The following is a 16,800-nucleotide window of genomic DNA, read 5'->3' on the forward strand; positions in this document are numbered from 1 at the left end:
ACTGTATATATTTTTTGGTGAATAAAGATGAATGCCAATGCTGGAACAAGTTTTTGTGTAGTTAATAATTTACACCATCATTAATATGAAAAGCTCTGTCCTTATATCTAATTTCTTGAATGTATGATACATGACACTGATACTGTGTAAAGTATCAAACTATAAAACAGGATCAGTACATACTGTAATAAAATGAGGTCCCCCACAGGCTGATTGCTTGCTAAACAGTGTTATATATCTGCCAAAGAGGGAAAGGAGTGTGAAGACACACCACATGTAAAACTACCTGCCTTGCCAAATAGCAGCAAACCAATCTAAATTCATCTTCTAGCATGTGTACTCATGAGACTAATATGTGCAATAAGAAAAGTGTACACTTTAGCATGTAGGCATTTGATCAATTGTGCCAATGAACAGCAGTGTAGCTCCCCCAAGGATATTGGCAGGTGTTGAACAGAGGCTAAGTGGAAAGGTGGAGAGAGGTAGGTTGAGTCGATGGTGTTGGCTTTCTCAGCCCCGGGGCCTAACACATTTAGAGAGCTAACTGACACACTTTGGATGTATTAGCCACAGTGAGCTCTGCCAACCTCTCCTCTATTTCTGCCGCACCTCCTCCTCCTCCTATCACCGTCTGTCTGTCACTACAATCTCCTCTCCATGCAAAACTAAGGAACATGCCTAGTGTTTCAGCAACATTGCTTTAGCATTGATGTTCCTGAGCACCCCAGCCAAATTGGTGTTTGCCGTCTAGACACTGGTTGCTTGTGTCTCTGTATGGATAAACATGTGCACACACTAACACGCTCACTTGCCTGTTTATAAGTATGATTAGATTAAGAGAAACTGACGGAAATGCAATAACGGTCTATTAGTCTACCCGTCAGGGGGGGATAATCATTTCAAATAGAAATGTGTTTTCCATCTCACTATCTAATTTATACTTTGTGTGCCTCTCTGTCTGTTTCACTCCAGAGAATGGTGGGTTATGAACACAAGGCTTTAAAATAGGTTAGGTTCAAGTCCAGGCCACTGAAATAAACAGAATAACAAAATAAACAGAAATATATAGCAATAAATACCTCTCAGAGTTGAACTGTGAGAAAGAAAGACCAAAGGCTAGAGGACCCCAGCTCTCTCTGAAAAACGTATGCATTGAATTTGAAGACGAGAAAAACAACTATCCTCACTGCCCTATTCTATGCGGTGGTTTAAGATTAGGGTCAAAGATTAGAAGGCTTACACAAGATAAGAATGGGATTAAAAGAGCTCAGAGATGTAAAATTACAGATCACAGAACTGGTGAAAATACACCTGAACTGTAAACAAATTCAAAAGACAGCAGCCACCTGTCCTGCTGGACAATCCTGGCATTACGGGGGTAAAAACAAGACAATGTATTCCTGACAATAGAAAAGGAACTGAATATTATGGAAGCAGTATCCAATATTCCAGAGAGGGATTCAGCACACATCAAAGGCTGCCTCTGCAGTAAGTCTGTTAGATTTGGGATTAATGGACTCCAGAGGGGCCTGGACACACACATGCAGGCACACATACTAACAAACACACACACACACAATCCACTACCACAATTCCCCCTGATAAGATTCACAACCCAGGCTAGCGAAGCACTGCAGTGCAGTATATCTCTTCTAGTAACTCTCCACTGCAGCATGATACTGTGTTACAACATGTTGTAAGTCAGTGGAGGCAGTTAGAGTAATTTCTTAACATTCCACTAAATTTTGGACAACAAATACTTCAGCTGTCCAGGAGGCTCGAGTGCCAGCGTTCCGTGAATGCAGCGCAGTCCTTTTCTAGTCACGTCTTTTAGGTTGTTTGGACAAGTTCTTTATTTTGCTTGTCAAATTACAAAGCACATGCCCAGATACACACACGCATGCATGCATACATGCACACACAACCGTAAGTTGCCTCCAAGCTCCAATGAGTTCATGCAAATTACAAAAATGCAAATTTGGGTGGGAAGGCTCAGCTGGCCTCTGATGCATTTTGAGGAAAACATGACAAAATGGGGGAGAACTCACAATGAATCTATTTCATTTAATCTCAACAGCCAGAAAGACAGCCTAATCCCAACCCTGACTGCCTTTCCACACCAATGCCCAGCCTCTCCCCATTCTGCCACCATACCAATCCCCCCCCCCCCCCCCCCCTGCATCTCCTGCCCTCTGGGCTAAAACCACAGGTGCAGGCAAATGCAAACCAGTGGGTGGAAAATGCTCGTTGACAGCATTCTGGTGTATTTGTGATTGGTCAGTGAACAATGAGGGAGTTTCCTGAAACACTTGTCGTGCTGATGGAACAGCTGGACACCAACACCAGACACGGATCAGGGTGGGAAGAGACGATGCGGAACAACAGGGAACCTTAAACTAAAATGAGATTCAGCACAGCTTAAACTTTCTGTCATTTCATAAACTGTTTGTGAGTCACAAAGGAAAGAAAACAAAAATTCCCAGGGAACACTAACAATGCTTTAAGCCTTCAATATTTTGATCATTTTTCATACGTTAAATGTCTTTTCTAGGAAAGAAGTTATAATATATTAAATGTGCTTGTGTACACAGTAGGATTTGTCTAATTCTATTCGTGAAGTGACTGTATATTAATAATTGTTTGAGTAGAAGTGGTCATAATTTAAAAACTCAAAACTGAAAAAAGATGGTGGCAATCACCTATTGTTTGATAAGTTTTGAATTGTGATGTCGTTGCCTGGATACAGCAACAGCAAGTCTGTATTTTCCATCAGTCTATGTGTACTAATTCAGTGGCTCACTCTGCTATTGTCTGCCACTTCTCTTTTGAGCACCAACATACAGGCGCCCAAGTACATGCAAGCAGAGATCCAAAGCCATGAGTGCACCCAGACCTGTTCTCATCCACATGATCATCCTGAGCTGCATTATCACAATCTAGGGAACAAGATTATCCCAAGGCTCAAAGCTTCATCCTATTTGATCCCCCACTTGGGCAGGGATGAGTGGCAGCACATGAGACCATCACCCAGATTTCCCACTTGTTAATCAAGGCAGATTCTAATGACCTTCAGGGACATATGGACAACTGTTTTCCAAACATGTTACTGACGACACTTCCTTCAGCAACAGCAAACCCGCGGTGTTTCTAAGATTCCATAATTATGTCAATGATGCTTATTTCCTGAAAGTAGGCTATATCATTTAGAGCTTGCAAATTTATCAGCACCATAGCTACTTTTTCTATACAATGTAATAAAATTCTGTTAAAATAATAAAAATTATTTTGCTACAGTCTAGGATGCTTTAATAAATGTTTTTACTTGCTATAACTATTTCCAACAAAAAAAAGAGAAAGCATGATTACAACTGGTGCTAACTAGTGGGAGTACCATGCATGGTTTGAGCAGCTGAAGTGTTCTCTCTAAAAACCTAAACATATGCAACACAGCTAAGTATCTACCTCACTGTGGACATAAATTCAATTATGTGTGTCTAAAGCAAAAGATGAGGTGCATGTCATAAGCACTGGGTGAATTTACATCACGCTTTGTTGTTTACACTGTAAGCCTTCCAAATCTCCATAATAGATCTTGTGGTTTGAGGTGGGATGGTGAGGTCAGCTGTTAATTGCCTGCTGGTAATTACAGATGCATCTTAAGCTTGCTGACATTGTCCATGGGGCTTTGGAGCCCTGCCTTGCAACCGCCACAGAAATTAATGCAAAGTGCATAAACATTGCACAACTCATTCACGAATACTAAACTTGCAGTTCTAGATTAGTCTAGTCTCGTACTCCTCATTGTAAGTCTAACCTGGTTCTCCTTCTGTCACGGGGCCACTGTGGGCAACTTGTTAGGTATAAAATCTATTTAATGGAATAAATTATATTTTGGTTGAGCAGGGCACACATGTCTTTGCTCTACCACTCTTCATGCGAATGTCTAAACTGATGATCCTTTCGAGTCTTACACCCTCTGCCAGTAGCCATGAGGGTGTTTTTCCCCGCTGTGGTGCTGCTTCCTGGAGAGGAGAGGCAGCACAGGGACAATAGCAGCCACCCAATTAAAGCTGTGTTGGCCTCGCAATTCCTCAAGGTATTGCCATGTGACAGTTTAATTAACCAAACCCCTTATCTTAATTTAGCAGGATCAAAAAGTAACAAACTGAGGTTATCAGAGAAAAACACTCCCAGTCGCCATCCTCACATACTCACTGAGACACACATATACACACTCTCAGTCTCCTGGTATGAGAAAGCTGTAGTACAGTGCCACATGTGTAGCAGACATATTTGACAAAATTCATACAGCTTGCTTTTATTGCTGTCTGCACAGATACCACAAAGCAATATTTATGGTGCAAAAGCTTTAACACATATTTATCACAGATATAGGTGTGTGTTTGTGTGTGTGGGTGCACATGTAACTGGGACTAGGTGTGTCGTAGCAGTGTGTTTACAGTGACAGGTTTTACTTTTGAATTGGAACTGGAAGCTCAGTAACTGCAGGGAGTCAGACACCATGCTACTTAAGCCAATGCTGCCCTGCCCCGCTTCCATCTATCCTTCCACCCATGAGCAATTCTTGTCATATGATCACTTCTGACTGCTACATTTTCCCCTCTCTTCATTGCGACACTCTTGAATTTTTCTCTTTAAATCCACATTTCTAGTTTGTATTTATTTCATACATTTAAACCCTGCTACTATTGCTCTATATTCCCTTCCACATATCTGTCTTCTCTTCTGACATTTCCAATCATCCCATTCACTGTCACAGAATAAACCACCCGCATCCTATCTCTTTGTTTTAGCATTTCTGCTTCTTCAAATTCTCCATTATCTATAGCACTGCAGGCAGTGGATGAAAGGACATTACTAGTTATGGTTGAACAGAGAAGAAGTCCTGATGCCTTGGACAGGCCAAGCCCATTTATCTTTCTGGTTCCTGATGCAGTGTAACACAGGGAAACAATGCCCCAGGGCACCACCAATATTCATTCACATCAGGCAAGGAAACAGCCTGGGCAAAGGGGCCTTTACTTGCATCTTACTGATTTAGGGGAAGTTGCACTGATTTTACTGTCTGGGGAAATTTTTACCATGCATTTCATTTTAACATAATCAAGGCAGAAAAATTTCCCCAGTTTGTAGTGGTCTGCAGAGAACTGGTCAAACAATCTGTCACTTGGTGTTTTTTAAAAACCAAGATCCAGCTGAAGAGTGGCTTCTATAAATGTGCAGTTGTATATTTGCATTAATTTGGTGGCACAGCCATGGTCAGCTGACTGTGTTGTTCTCAAATATAATATTTTAGATGCACCACCATGATTGATTAATTTGTAGAACAAAGCTGTACAGTAGCAAAGATGCCACAAAGTGTTTGTCGATAGATATGGAGCTATTAAACATCTGAAAAATGTTCCAATCAGTTTGTTAACTGAAAGAAAATCTTCTAATAACATTGGAAAACGGCAGCATTATGCAAAGACAACATGCACTCAAGACAATGAGTGAATGAAGTAAATAAGCAGTGGAATGGCTAGTGTAATGCATATGGTGAGATCTGAGACAGCCGTGAAGACGAGCTCTGCGCCACCCGTTAATTCACCTCCCACAGTATTGTTACCAGCTGATGACAGAATCAACTCCTCTCATTATGAGAACAGGCTACAGGTGTGAATTTGTCATAAGTAATACATCACTGTTGAAAAATCAAAGTCCTGTCTCTCCATTGTCTCTCCATCTGTCTCTATAATAAATTCTAATAGGTCCTTGATTTGATATCATATTAGTTAAGAGTGTAAAACAATGCCAGTCTGTGAAGGTATGGAGAATACTTGTTGTGGTACTCCATGAAAAACACTACTTCCACTTATCTTTTAGAGGAAAAAAAAAAAACATGTAAGTACAATTACCAGTCGTAGGGGTGTCGCAATCCTTATTTCAACCCCAGAACATAAATACTAAACCCATATCTCTTACATGTTACCATGTGCAATGTTTATAACACTTCATTTCTTTTATGCCATGAACTCTTGGTAGATTCATTTTTTGTGGCCTGAAAGAGATCAAACTCAAGTATGGATGGAGTTCGATAGCATTGTATTGAATCTATATCCAGTTTCAAATGTGCTTGACAAATCTGAATCCTTTTAAATCTTATTAAAATCTTTTAGGCAGTTTGTTTATGATGAAATCAATGTAAAAAAAAAAAAGATACATGTATTGTTTTTATTTAATTTCAAATCCACTGAGCTGGAGAAGTGTAGAGCTTTCACTACATACTTTATCACTGCTCTGTGACATTCATTATGTCTTGCCTCATTTTGCCTTTTGCTGATTTTTCCTCCTCACTGGGGGCCTGTGCTATGGCTTCAGAAATAAAAAACAAAACAACTGAATATGAATTCTACTTTATCATTTAGCAGCTATTGAAACCCACCTCTAAACTCAAATGGCATCATGTTGGTAGCACAATTTGACACCAACAAACAAGGAAATAACAGCTGCCATTTATTGAATGACCCCTGGTCTATAAGTTATTGAAAACAATGACAAATGCCAATTAATCAATCAAATTTAGTAACATTTCAATTACATAATGATGTCAAGAGCACAGCTAGCAGCACTTTTTTTGAGTTGCAACTCCTACGTAGAAATTTAATATTTTCACTTGATAAATTGCTTAAACAAGAATCAATTTGAAACCAGTTTCCAAGACATTTTCAAGGCATGCAAATCAGTGCTGAAAGAGACCAACTGAAAAGTGATAGGGAGGATCGAGGCATATGTAAAAGAGTGTGGTTAATGTCTAGAATTACACCCGAAACACACACACACACACACAAAAATGCCAGGCTGTCCATGAACAGAGGACAGATGGCCGTGGAATGGCTCAGGTCCAGGAAGTGACGATGTTCTGTATCATTATAATCTGCTCCGTAGTATCCTGCCTACTGCTGTGCTGGACAACATGTTTCACCCACTGAGAGCAGATACTGGAACAGCTCTTCTTCTGCTCTGTCACACACACTCAGAGAGGTGCTGTGGCAAAGTGTATTGTGAGTGCTCCTTCACTTAACCCTTAGAAACCTGCACAAAGATTTCCTTAAGGCAAGAATAAGGAAAAAAAAAACACACAAGAACATGTTATTTCCATCAGTCAGTCTGATGTGTATCTCACCAACAACTGGACCACAAAGCACTGATTCTGGTTCATCTTTCCATCATTTCCATCCGTTTGTTATTTGCAGCGCAAGCTTGCTTGGTACCACCCATAAGCTCAAAAGATGCAGCAACAATCTCTATTCTCTGAATCTAGCACCGGAGTTTCTATTTTAAAATATTTCAGCATCAAATGTTGATGTTGATGTGATAACATCCTAATTGTGTGTGCTGTAATCACACAATTTAACTAAGCTTTTCATGGAGAGATTCATATCTGGAGAGGAAAAAAAAAAGTAGGCTGCACTGCCATGGGGCTCAGCCACACAATGTTAATTAATTTCATTTATAGCACAGACACCACATCTACAAGGTTATTGTTTATGTGATTACAAAGAGAACAACTGGGAACAGAAACATGTCTGTTGTGACGACGAAGCTGATAAATACAGTACAATGGCTTTTCTTTCTTTCTGCTGCTTTCAGGGACTGTATCTTATGTGTGAGGTATACCAAGTTGAGGAGTTGCTTTTTGCAGTTAATTCTCACTAGCATGAAAACATAAACTCTGGTTATGGTATTGTAGGTTACTAGTCAGTTTACAGTAAGCAAAACTGTGTGCATGTTTAAAGTGAAAACACAAAATATGCAAACTAATCAAACCGCCTAGCCTCACTTTCTGAGTTCTATTACAAATAAATGAGGCATTTAACCATATTCATCTGCAGGTGAGGGTTCTGACTAGAACAATGAAAAAAAACTTCTACAGCTATGATGAAAAAAAGTCTGTTTCACCTGCAACACAAAATTACTATGCATGTCGAAATCTGTTTTCTGGATAGCTGGCAGAAAAAAAAACATAACAATATCACTAAGGTTTTAGTGGACTTGACAGGGGATGCAACTTTATCAGTATGGCTGAAGAGTGATTAACTTTAAATCTCCATGACTCTGGCCTAATCCTCATACTCAGTGTAGTTACATTTTTAATGGACCTTGAATAACATTTCCACAGCATTTAATGGCTTTGTGTGTTTTTCAGTGTTTAATATGAGTGAGCACACACTTGGATTAACACCCTGTAATGTGCTTATTACAAAGCAGGGTGAGGAGTGAGGGCTGGGACCTGTAATCATTTAGGGGCAGCAGCAATTACTAGAAGGTGCAGAAGAAAAGCATTAAGTGGAATCTTTTTGAGCATGAGAAGTCCAGTCATGCCAGGATGGGAGGCTGTACTGATGCCCATAATGAAATAAGATATTTTTACTCATTACGTCCATAATTATGGGAAAAAAATATCATAATTATTCACTGCAGCTTCTAGGGTGAGGGAATAATGTCAGAGATTTATAGCCCAATTCGTAAGAGTCCGAGATATTCATCAGTCCTCTCAGATGCTGTGGTGCCACTGTGCTTGAGATAGGTTACATTGGCTGAATGAGGATCAGAGGGTGAGCTGCCATGGAGGCAAGCTGAAGTTTAGAGGTGGAAATTACAACCCACACGCAGCACAGCCCAGCCCAACACACACTCAGCACAAGAGGAAGGACACAAGAATGGACATCCCAATCATAACAATGGAATTTAATAAAACTTCATGTATTAAAGAAAATAGACTAATCCTTTTAAATCTTTCATAATGAGAGAGAAGAAATCCTAAGACTGTGATATTTCCCCTCCCTTCACCCCACAAGATTTTAGGCTTTCCACAGGATTCCACTAGCTTAGCTGCAAATCGCCTCACTGCTGTGCGATACCACCATATCCTCTGAGAATGGGGTGAGCACACGATCTGGCACGTGTGTATCGGCACACAAACACACACACTTGCAATCTTATTTGACTTTGAGTGATGCATCCTGGAGAAGCCCAGATTGCTGATGGTTCTCATTTTCCCCACCAGGAAAGTAGCTGGTGATGCTGCCATGAATCAGACCATGGAGAGCTGAGAAGATGAGGAGCAGGAAAAGATGAAAGGCTCAGAGACAAATCCTCTCTGTCCAATGGCTCGCACAAAGAGCAAGAAGAAACATGAGCGTCTGGCTGCTGGTTTCAGATGTTGCTTGTGCTTTTTTCTAATCTACTCCCCAACACAATGCTACAAATTTTTAGATTTTAGATTAGGTTTTTTAAGGTGGTTTGAAATAAAAATTAGACAGAAAGAGAAACCCAACATTGTAAACAAATTATTACCAATAGAAGAAGCTAACGAACTGAGCTCTGTAACACATCAAATCCTGCTCATGCTGCTATGAGAGAGTTCACTGAAATGATGCATGTTCATGTCTTCACTAGAACAACAGGTGTAAACAAACTGATGGCCTCAATTAATCATGTTTAAACAGACAGATGTGATAGCATCACACAAAACCATGACTCTTCCATATGCTACCTGTTTAGGGTAATGTTTGTAAACGGACTAATTACAATGCTCTCAAATGACGCTTCTCTCTCTCAGCAGATGTTTGTCCATTAACCTGAAGTGCAATTACTTTAATATCATGTGACGAATCGCGCATTAACACTGCCCCCTGTGCACTGGAAAGTGCACCCAGGGGGAGGCTTTGAACAACTTTGTTGGACTAACTTGTTGGTAAGGACACTGAAAAAAATAATAAAACTAAAAATCTAAGAAACTAAATAAAACTAAAAAACAAAAGTCTAGCTCCACAAATTTATGAAGAAAGATATATTTGTTTACCACAGTAAATCAGTGAGAAATGATATGTTATATTTGCTGTTTTCACCAATGTAATACACATTTACTGGAATTACTTATGTACTGCTGCAATAAAGCCTCTTGATTACATGGCCAAAAGCTATGAAAAGTATGAAAATTACACAGTATATTAGAATATCCTATATACTGTATATAAACATCACAGTCATATCTAAGTATCTAGGGCATTAGCTGTGTTTTTTTTTTTTTTAATTAGATGAATAATAGTCTCTGTCCACAAGATATGATTGAGTCACATTCCTGTTCTGCTGTGACATGATCGCATTTCCACTTTGGATCCAATGCCCACTGGAAATCTTTCAGAAAAAGTGCGTGTTCAAGCAGTCTGTCTTTCAGCAGCCAGATTTTGTGTTGCTTTGTTCATTTGTTTTAGGGACTCAATTGTGCTGTGTCTGGTCTCTGCGTTTCTCTTTTACTCGGTCTCGGTTTATCTGTCTCTTTCACTTCAGCTGAACATGTCACATTCTAAACAATAATGTATAAAACAAACAAAGATATAAATTCACGAGTATGTGAAACTTTAATTGAAATAATTACAGGTTTTAGAAAACTGAAGTATCATCAGTGACTACAAAACTTAATCCTTCATTTACTTATACTGAACTAAATTGCCATGGTCACATGGGTGCACAGTTTTGTCTATCAGTGTAATAGCCAGGATAAAAGCACTCGATATTTCACATAAAAAACTGTTAAGGGAATTATGAGCATAAATATCTCCAAATTAGATACACATGTGTTATTGTGATATGCTGCATATTCACTGGAAGCAATATTTGTAAAAAATAAAGTGACATACCTGTCAAAAATGACCTCAAAGAAGAATTTCACTGCATTTTCAGTGCAAATTCAGAAGCATTCAAATTACAGACGTAATATGCACCAACCCACCCTATGAAAAATGTGTGTGCATTTATCTGTCCATGAAATATGAATGATGCTGAATGGAATGCCCTTTTCTAACATTCAGATAAAGGTTTATTGGAGGCCAGAGTGAGCAGGGAAGAGGTTGCCATGGATACAAGTGTGAAAAGGGCATCTGATCTGACTTCTGACCAGTCAATTAATCTTGGAATTGCATTTTTTTAATCAAACATTCATTCATGATTCCAAATTAATTGGTGTGAATAAAGAGGGGAAAAAAAGGAAAGACTGAGATTGTGTGGACGTGAGACACTTAAGAAAAGCACAGTAATGCTTAGTCTTGAGTCTTAAGATAAAGACCGCCAAAAGGGAAGATGGGTGAATTTTAAGATGCATTAAACACTATTTATATATTCTATATATTCAGCTTATTTGGTCTGATGCAGATGGCTAGGGAAAACCTATTATTCAACTAAAAAAACATAAAGAATTCCTTTTATTGTACTGATTTGGCTACTATATTTAATTAAAAATGGTAATAAAAAATAATAATTGTAGTGGTGACATTCATCAGTCCTGTGTCTAAAGGACATGGGCTTTCATTTTCACAAAGGCCTATTGATATGAAATACTTATAAAAGTAAATATCCTGTGATTTTGTTGTATTGACTGTACTCCCATATTTCACATGACAGAAAGCCCTATTACATGCTAATTAGAGCATGCTGCCTAATTTACGCAGCTTTAACTGAAAGACTGATACAGAACCATAGACTTCATTTTTAATGCCTTTCCAAGTTTTGAAAAATTTCTGTTTATATGTTTATATGAAAATAAAAAGTTCTGCAAAACACACATCATGAAAATAATTAGTATCACCTTGACAGCTACACAGAAGACATATAGGATCATATGAAAATACTGTAAGGTTGTCTGTGGAACATTTTAATATACTGCCAGCAATGTTTATTTGTGATCGGTATATATGTGTGTATTTACATCATTGTTTGATTTGTATGTGTCAAGAGTCTGCATATTCAGGAGGAAATGACAAAGCATGACACTTCTCTTATGTAAGCTATTCGCAAGCTGATGGGGGATGTGGGTTTCTATCAGCCTGCCACAAATAACTGGGAAAAGTCAATTTCATCTTCTACTATGCTGTCATAGGAACATATCTCATGCTATCACTCCTCACTGTATTCAGATTGTAATTGTGGTATCACATGTTCATCCTCCCCTTCCCTGTGTCCAACTTGTGCCCCCCTTTTAAAACAAGGCAGGAGGCAGTTTGATTACCAGACTTCAATTAGAGCTAATTAGGATGGGTCAGCTGGTACTGACAATGTCCTTCCCTGCATGCTCTTCCTCCTCCTCTTCCGTCATTTCTCCCTCTCCATTTCCTTGGACAGCCCTATCAGTGGGTAACATCTCCCTACACCACTGCTGCCTGTCTGTTCGTGATACCAACTATGGCAGTCATCTCCACAGAGGCGAGCAATGTTCTGCCAGCCACTCCACTGGAGCCAGACAAGCCCGTATCAGAGTCTGCTGCAGGCACGTTGGAGCATCAATTAATCGCCTTTTAAAACTGGCAAAAAAAAATGCATTTGATGTACTTAAGCTTAATTAATACATTGCTAATGGTTTTTCAGGGCTAATTAATCAATTTGTGACTGGTCCCTGGTGCAAAGATATCCAGATTATGTTTTCTGGTAAGAAAAACACTACTGAACATCAGAGAAGATGATAAATTATCAAGCATGGAAATAGGGAGTTGTATGTTCTACCAATGGCAATTACTAAAGGAGAGCATAATTAGTGAAACTGAGGGAAAGAAGTGTATTAAAAAAAAAAAGTCTAACAGATAGAAAATCTGAAACAACAAGGTGGAAGACACACTCCTGTTTATACACTGCAGGCTACAACCTAGTGACTATAAAAGGCTAAGAACTGAAACAGGGTTAGTGATTGATTGGGACCTGAACTGCATGCTTTGTGCACTTGTAGTTCTGTTTATACTGAGCCAGTGAATGAGGCCGCAGTGTCCTGGCAGGCAAGTAGAGAGAGCTAGAGAGTAATTGGGAGGGCTATGCTTGGAAAGGAACAGCGGACTTAAGATGGGATGAAGGACGGAAGGAAAAGGGGGCGGCTGGGGGGTTGGGGTGGAGGGAGACCTATGAAGGAGATGCTAAGCGCTGAGATGTGGAGAAAATAAACCTGCAGGGAAATAACCTCTGGGACAGTAAGCAGTGACAAGCTACTTTCTCCTTTCTTTCCATTTGATAATAGACATACAATCGGAAGTGGTTAATTTAACTCTGTGTTTATAACTGCCCTACCTGTGCACTTGTGTGTATGGTACATGTGTTTTTACACACAGGGAGTTTCACATAGCAATGCCTGAATGCAGAGCAGCACATTACACACAGCTCATATTTCAGTGTTCTCTATTCACTCTTTTTTATTTTTTACTAAGCCATTTAATTACCCATAAAATTACTACTATAATATATTACCTGTACATGAGTAGGTCTGTTTAAGACAATGTAGCAGATGGGACTACTCTTGAACCTGCCACGGGGTGACCATCTTCAACAGCATGAAGGGATAAGACATAGAACCAGGCCTTCATGAAATGACACTGTAGTTTGAAAGGCAAAAGATTACACCATACCTGTTTTCTCACATCCTTTAAACTCAAAATGAGGCCTGAGGTGCTGCTTTTGAGCATTCAACTGGTATCTCTGCAACTTAATAAAGATGCACTGGAACACTGCCAGAGTGATGCTCACCACCCCTCACTCCCCATCACTGCTGTTGTACCACGCCTTGGCCTCCTGCCCCTGCCCTCCCCCACAGCTCAGCTAAGCCCACATGTTATTGGCTAAACACAGCCAGCTGCAGCCAGTTAACTGTCTAATCTCACATCAATCGATTTCCCCAAACAAGGAGAGGTGGAGAAGTGGAACGAAAGTCGCAGAGTGGAGGTGAAAACACAGTGGAGGGTGAGAATAAATGGGAGGGCAGCGATGAGAGAGAAACAGGCAGAGGAGGGTTACAGCCTTCCACTGAATTTCCAGCACTGCCAGCTTTGTGTGTGTGTGTGTGTATATGTGTGTGTGTGCATACCTGTTTGTGTATTGGTGTGAAAATCTCTTATTCCAGACCATCAAAAGGATAGTGATCGAAGACAACACACAGCAAGGTGAATAGACAGGCTGGGATTGGTGCCAAGTGTAGCACATCCACAAACAATCTTCCACTGGGAGAGTTTTTACTGACCACTGACTACTCCCCAACACACTCTTAGCTCTATTTGTCATGTGTGTTGTCTGTGATTCTTTCTGTTCCTCATGGACAATTGAATAGAAACATTTTCAAATGAGAAACATATGGGGCTTTTTAATTGGCCAATTTCTCTTGCCAACGTGTGTGGCTTTTTTTCATTCGAAAAACCAATGATTGGGAAAAAAAAACACTATTTCGTCAGACTTGCATATTGCAGCACAGAGCATTGCACAAATTGTCATTGTCCTTCTCCAAGGAATAAAACAGCCCTTCTGTTCCATGGATTAATAGCACCATTACAACAAATCCATGTTCAGCATACAGCACTCGACTTCTGGAGCCAGTCTGTGAAATGCATACTTTTTGGTGTAGAGACTTAAGTAAATTTGTATTTCTGCAGGAATATCTACCAAGTAGGTAATGACCCACAATGAAGTACAGGACCGGTTGAGAAATCAGTGAGATATTTACCATACCTCCTGTCCCACTGCTTCTCTCTGTACCTGTGTATAATAGTGACTCTTTTGCCTCCCCTGACCCTGCACTAATCATGCAAGGTGGCTCGGGTAAGGAGGGCTGCAACAACTCATATCTGGGGAGTTATTGTTCTACACATGTCATGTGTAATCTGCCCGACCCACAGCGCTTAGAATAATTATTCATATTTAATCACCACACTACGAAGCTACATCGCCTGCCGCTCACTAAGTCATTTTCCATGTTCCATTATCAAAGTTTCAGAGACGGGTGCTCAGGGAAGGGGGACTAAATGGAGAGGCTGAAGGAGTTGGGCTTATAAAAACATAATGGGCTTGTCTGCTTTGATAAACTGAGGACGTGTATAGAATGCACACTTGCTCACACCCTCGAATATAGACACAGACATACATACACACATTAAATGAGAAAAGTGCAAAGTAGGGGAGAATAAAGTAGCCAAGTAGAAGTTACGATTGTGAGCGTTCAGGCAAGTCAAGAACTCAACCGTTAATACAAATAACTCCAGCACAGAAAATGGATTGATAGTCATTCTGTTCAAGTGTGTTTGGCTTGCGTGGCATCTTTCATTTCTCATGCAGTCAAATTTACCAATGAGCACTCACCTTGCTCCAAAGGTGGGGGTTTAACGCCTGTAGCTTTCAACTTGAGGGCTTCTTTTGCAGACATATCACAGCAGGAGCCTTTGTTGGTGTCCTGGTCGCTGTCGGCCTGGTCGCTGTCACCATGACCACTGTCTCTGAGGCTAGCTCGCTCTGGGTCTTTGAATGTTGAACTACTAAACAAATAAACAAATAAAAAATATGAAGATCATTGGTATGCAGCATTTTGCCAAGAATTTGTCAAGGTTTTTTTTCTTTTAACCCCTATTCCCTAGCCCACTAGGATAATACCTCACCAGCAGCACTGTCTTATAGAGAAAAGTGTAAGAGACCAGTTTGAAACCTAATTAATCGTACATGCTCTTCCTCTCCTGCTACGATGCAGTACAATGAATTGTCTGTTTAGTTAGTGATAGTACGACTGTGTTAGGATTATTGGAGAAAAGAAAACAAAGAGATGTAGTGATGGTTATAGATTTTAACTCTTACCTTTGAACAAACTGTTGTCTGCTACCCATATAATTAGGCTCAGTGGGGAAATTGTCCGTCTGAGAGGAAGAGAGAGAGAAAAAAAAGCATGTAGTGATCTCTACGGAAATGAGTCCTGCTGTGAAACAAGATCTCCGAGTGACATATGATTAATTAGGAACAAAAAGTGAGGTAGAGGACAGAGTGGGGGCAAACAGAATACTGGGAATGTCAGCTCTATATAATTTAAGCATTTCATTTTTACCTGAAAACAGGCCAGTTAGCTAGTGGGAAGTAAACTGTATAGAGCTTGATGTCAAATCTGGCACACAAAATATAATCAATAACTGCTAGAACAATAGTCTTGATGAGCATGGAGAACTTTGCAGTTACTTTGTTAAAGTTTCCACTAAACATCTAGTGCCCAACAAAAATATATTGGATATATAATTTGCTAGTTCCCTTAACAATATTTCTGTGAGAAACTGTTGACTATCTGAGCTTCAACACTTTATCAAAGCACATGTTTGTTTGTTTGTTTTTTTTTTTGTTATTGGGCTACCTGACAGGGAGCTTCACCCCACACCTGTCCACATAGATCCCACCCAGTGTGCTTTCTAACATTCACACACATTGTAGTCTCACCTATACTGTACACTCAGTGCAATGTAATAAAGTAAGGATAAAGGCTGTGTATTGTTAATGCAATACACAGCCTTTATCTATACTTTATTATATGCAGTAATTATATGCAGTAACTTCTGGATCAATCACACTGCCTCTGCTCTGCCTCATTAATTATATCAAAAATTGGTATATGAAGGTTTTTATTGGTGTCAACTAAGAAAAAGGGTCGCAAAGATACCAGTATGCTTCCTGACATTTAGAAAAAAAATAGCTGTCAACCTTGTTTATAATGCAAACAACTAGTGTGAAATCAATAAAATATATAGACTTCACCATAGGTCACAAAGATTACAGAAAGCAAGAAACTAATGTCTTTATATTTTGTTGGAATATCACAAAGTCCCTTTTACACAGAGGCAGGAAGGAGAAGTGCTTTCAAGAGAAATGGCTTTTATACTGTGCTAGTGGTATTCATCACAGAAACACAAATAATTACACTAGGTAGTGCACAACTCTCTGTCTTGAATTGATAGGAATAAAATG

The 16,800-nt window shown here is 39.6% G+C and overlaps 1 protein-coding gene across 2 annotated transcripts in view; it reads right to left on the reverse strand.

Annotated features, from left to right (window-relative positions):
- pcdh17 (protocadherin 17) overlaps positions 1-16,800 on the reverse strand; it is a 52,749-nt gene that overhangs the window by 14,412 nt on the left and 21,537 nt on the right. The window contains exons 3-4 of one of the 2 annotated variants that reach the window (XM_026320534.1): positions 15,652-15,710; positions 15,166-15,335 (exon numbers count right to left, since the gene is read on the reverse strand). In XM_026320534.1, the coding sequence (XP_026176319.1) occupies positions 15,166-15,335; positions 15,652-15,710 (229 nt within the window). Of the gene's footprint in view, positions 1-15,165; positions 15,339-15,651; positions 15,711-16,800 lie in introns of both variants that reach the window. The other variant, XM_026320533.1, reaches the window with a different exon arrangement.

This window comes from Mastacembelus armatus, chromosome 3 (genome assembly GCF_900324485.2).
Source record: "Mastacembelus armatus chromosome 3, fMasArm1.2, whole genome shotgun sequence".
NCBI classification, from domain to species: domain Eukaryota; kingdom Metazoa; phylum Chordata; class Actinopteri; order Synbranchiformes; family Mastacembelidae; genus Mastacembelus; species Mastacembelus armatus.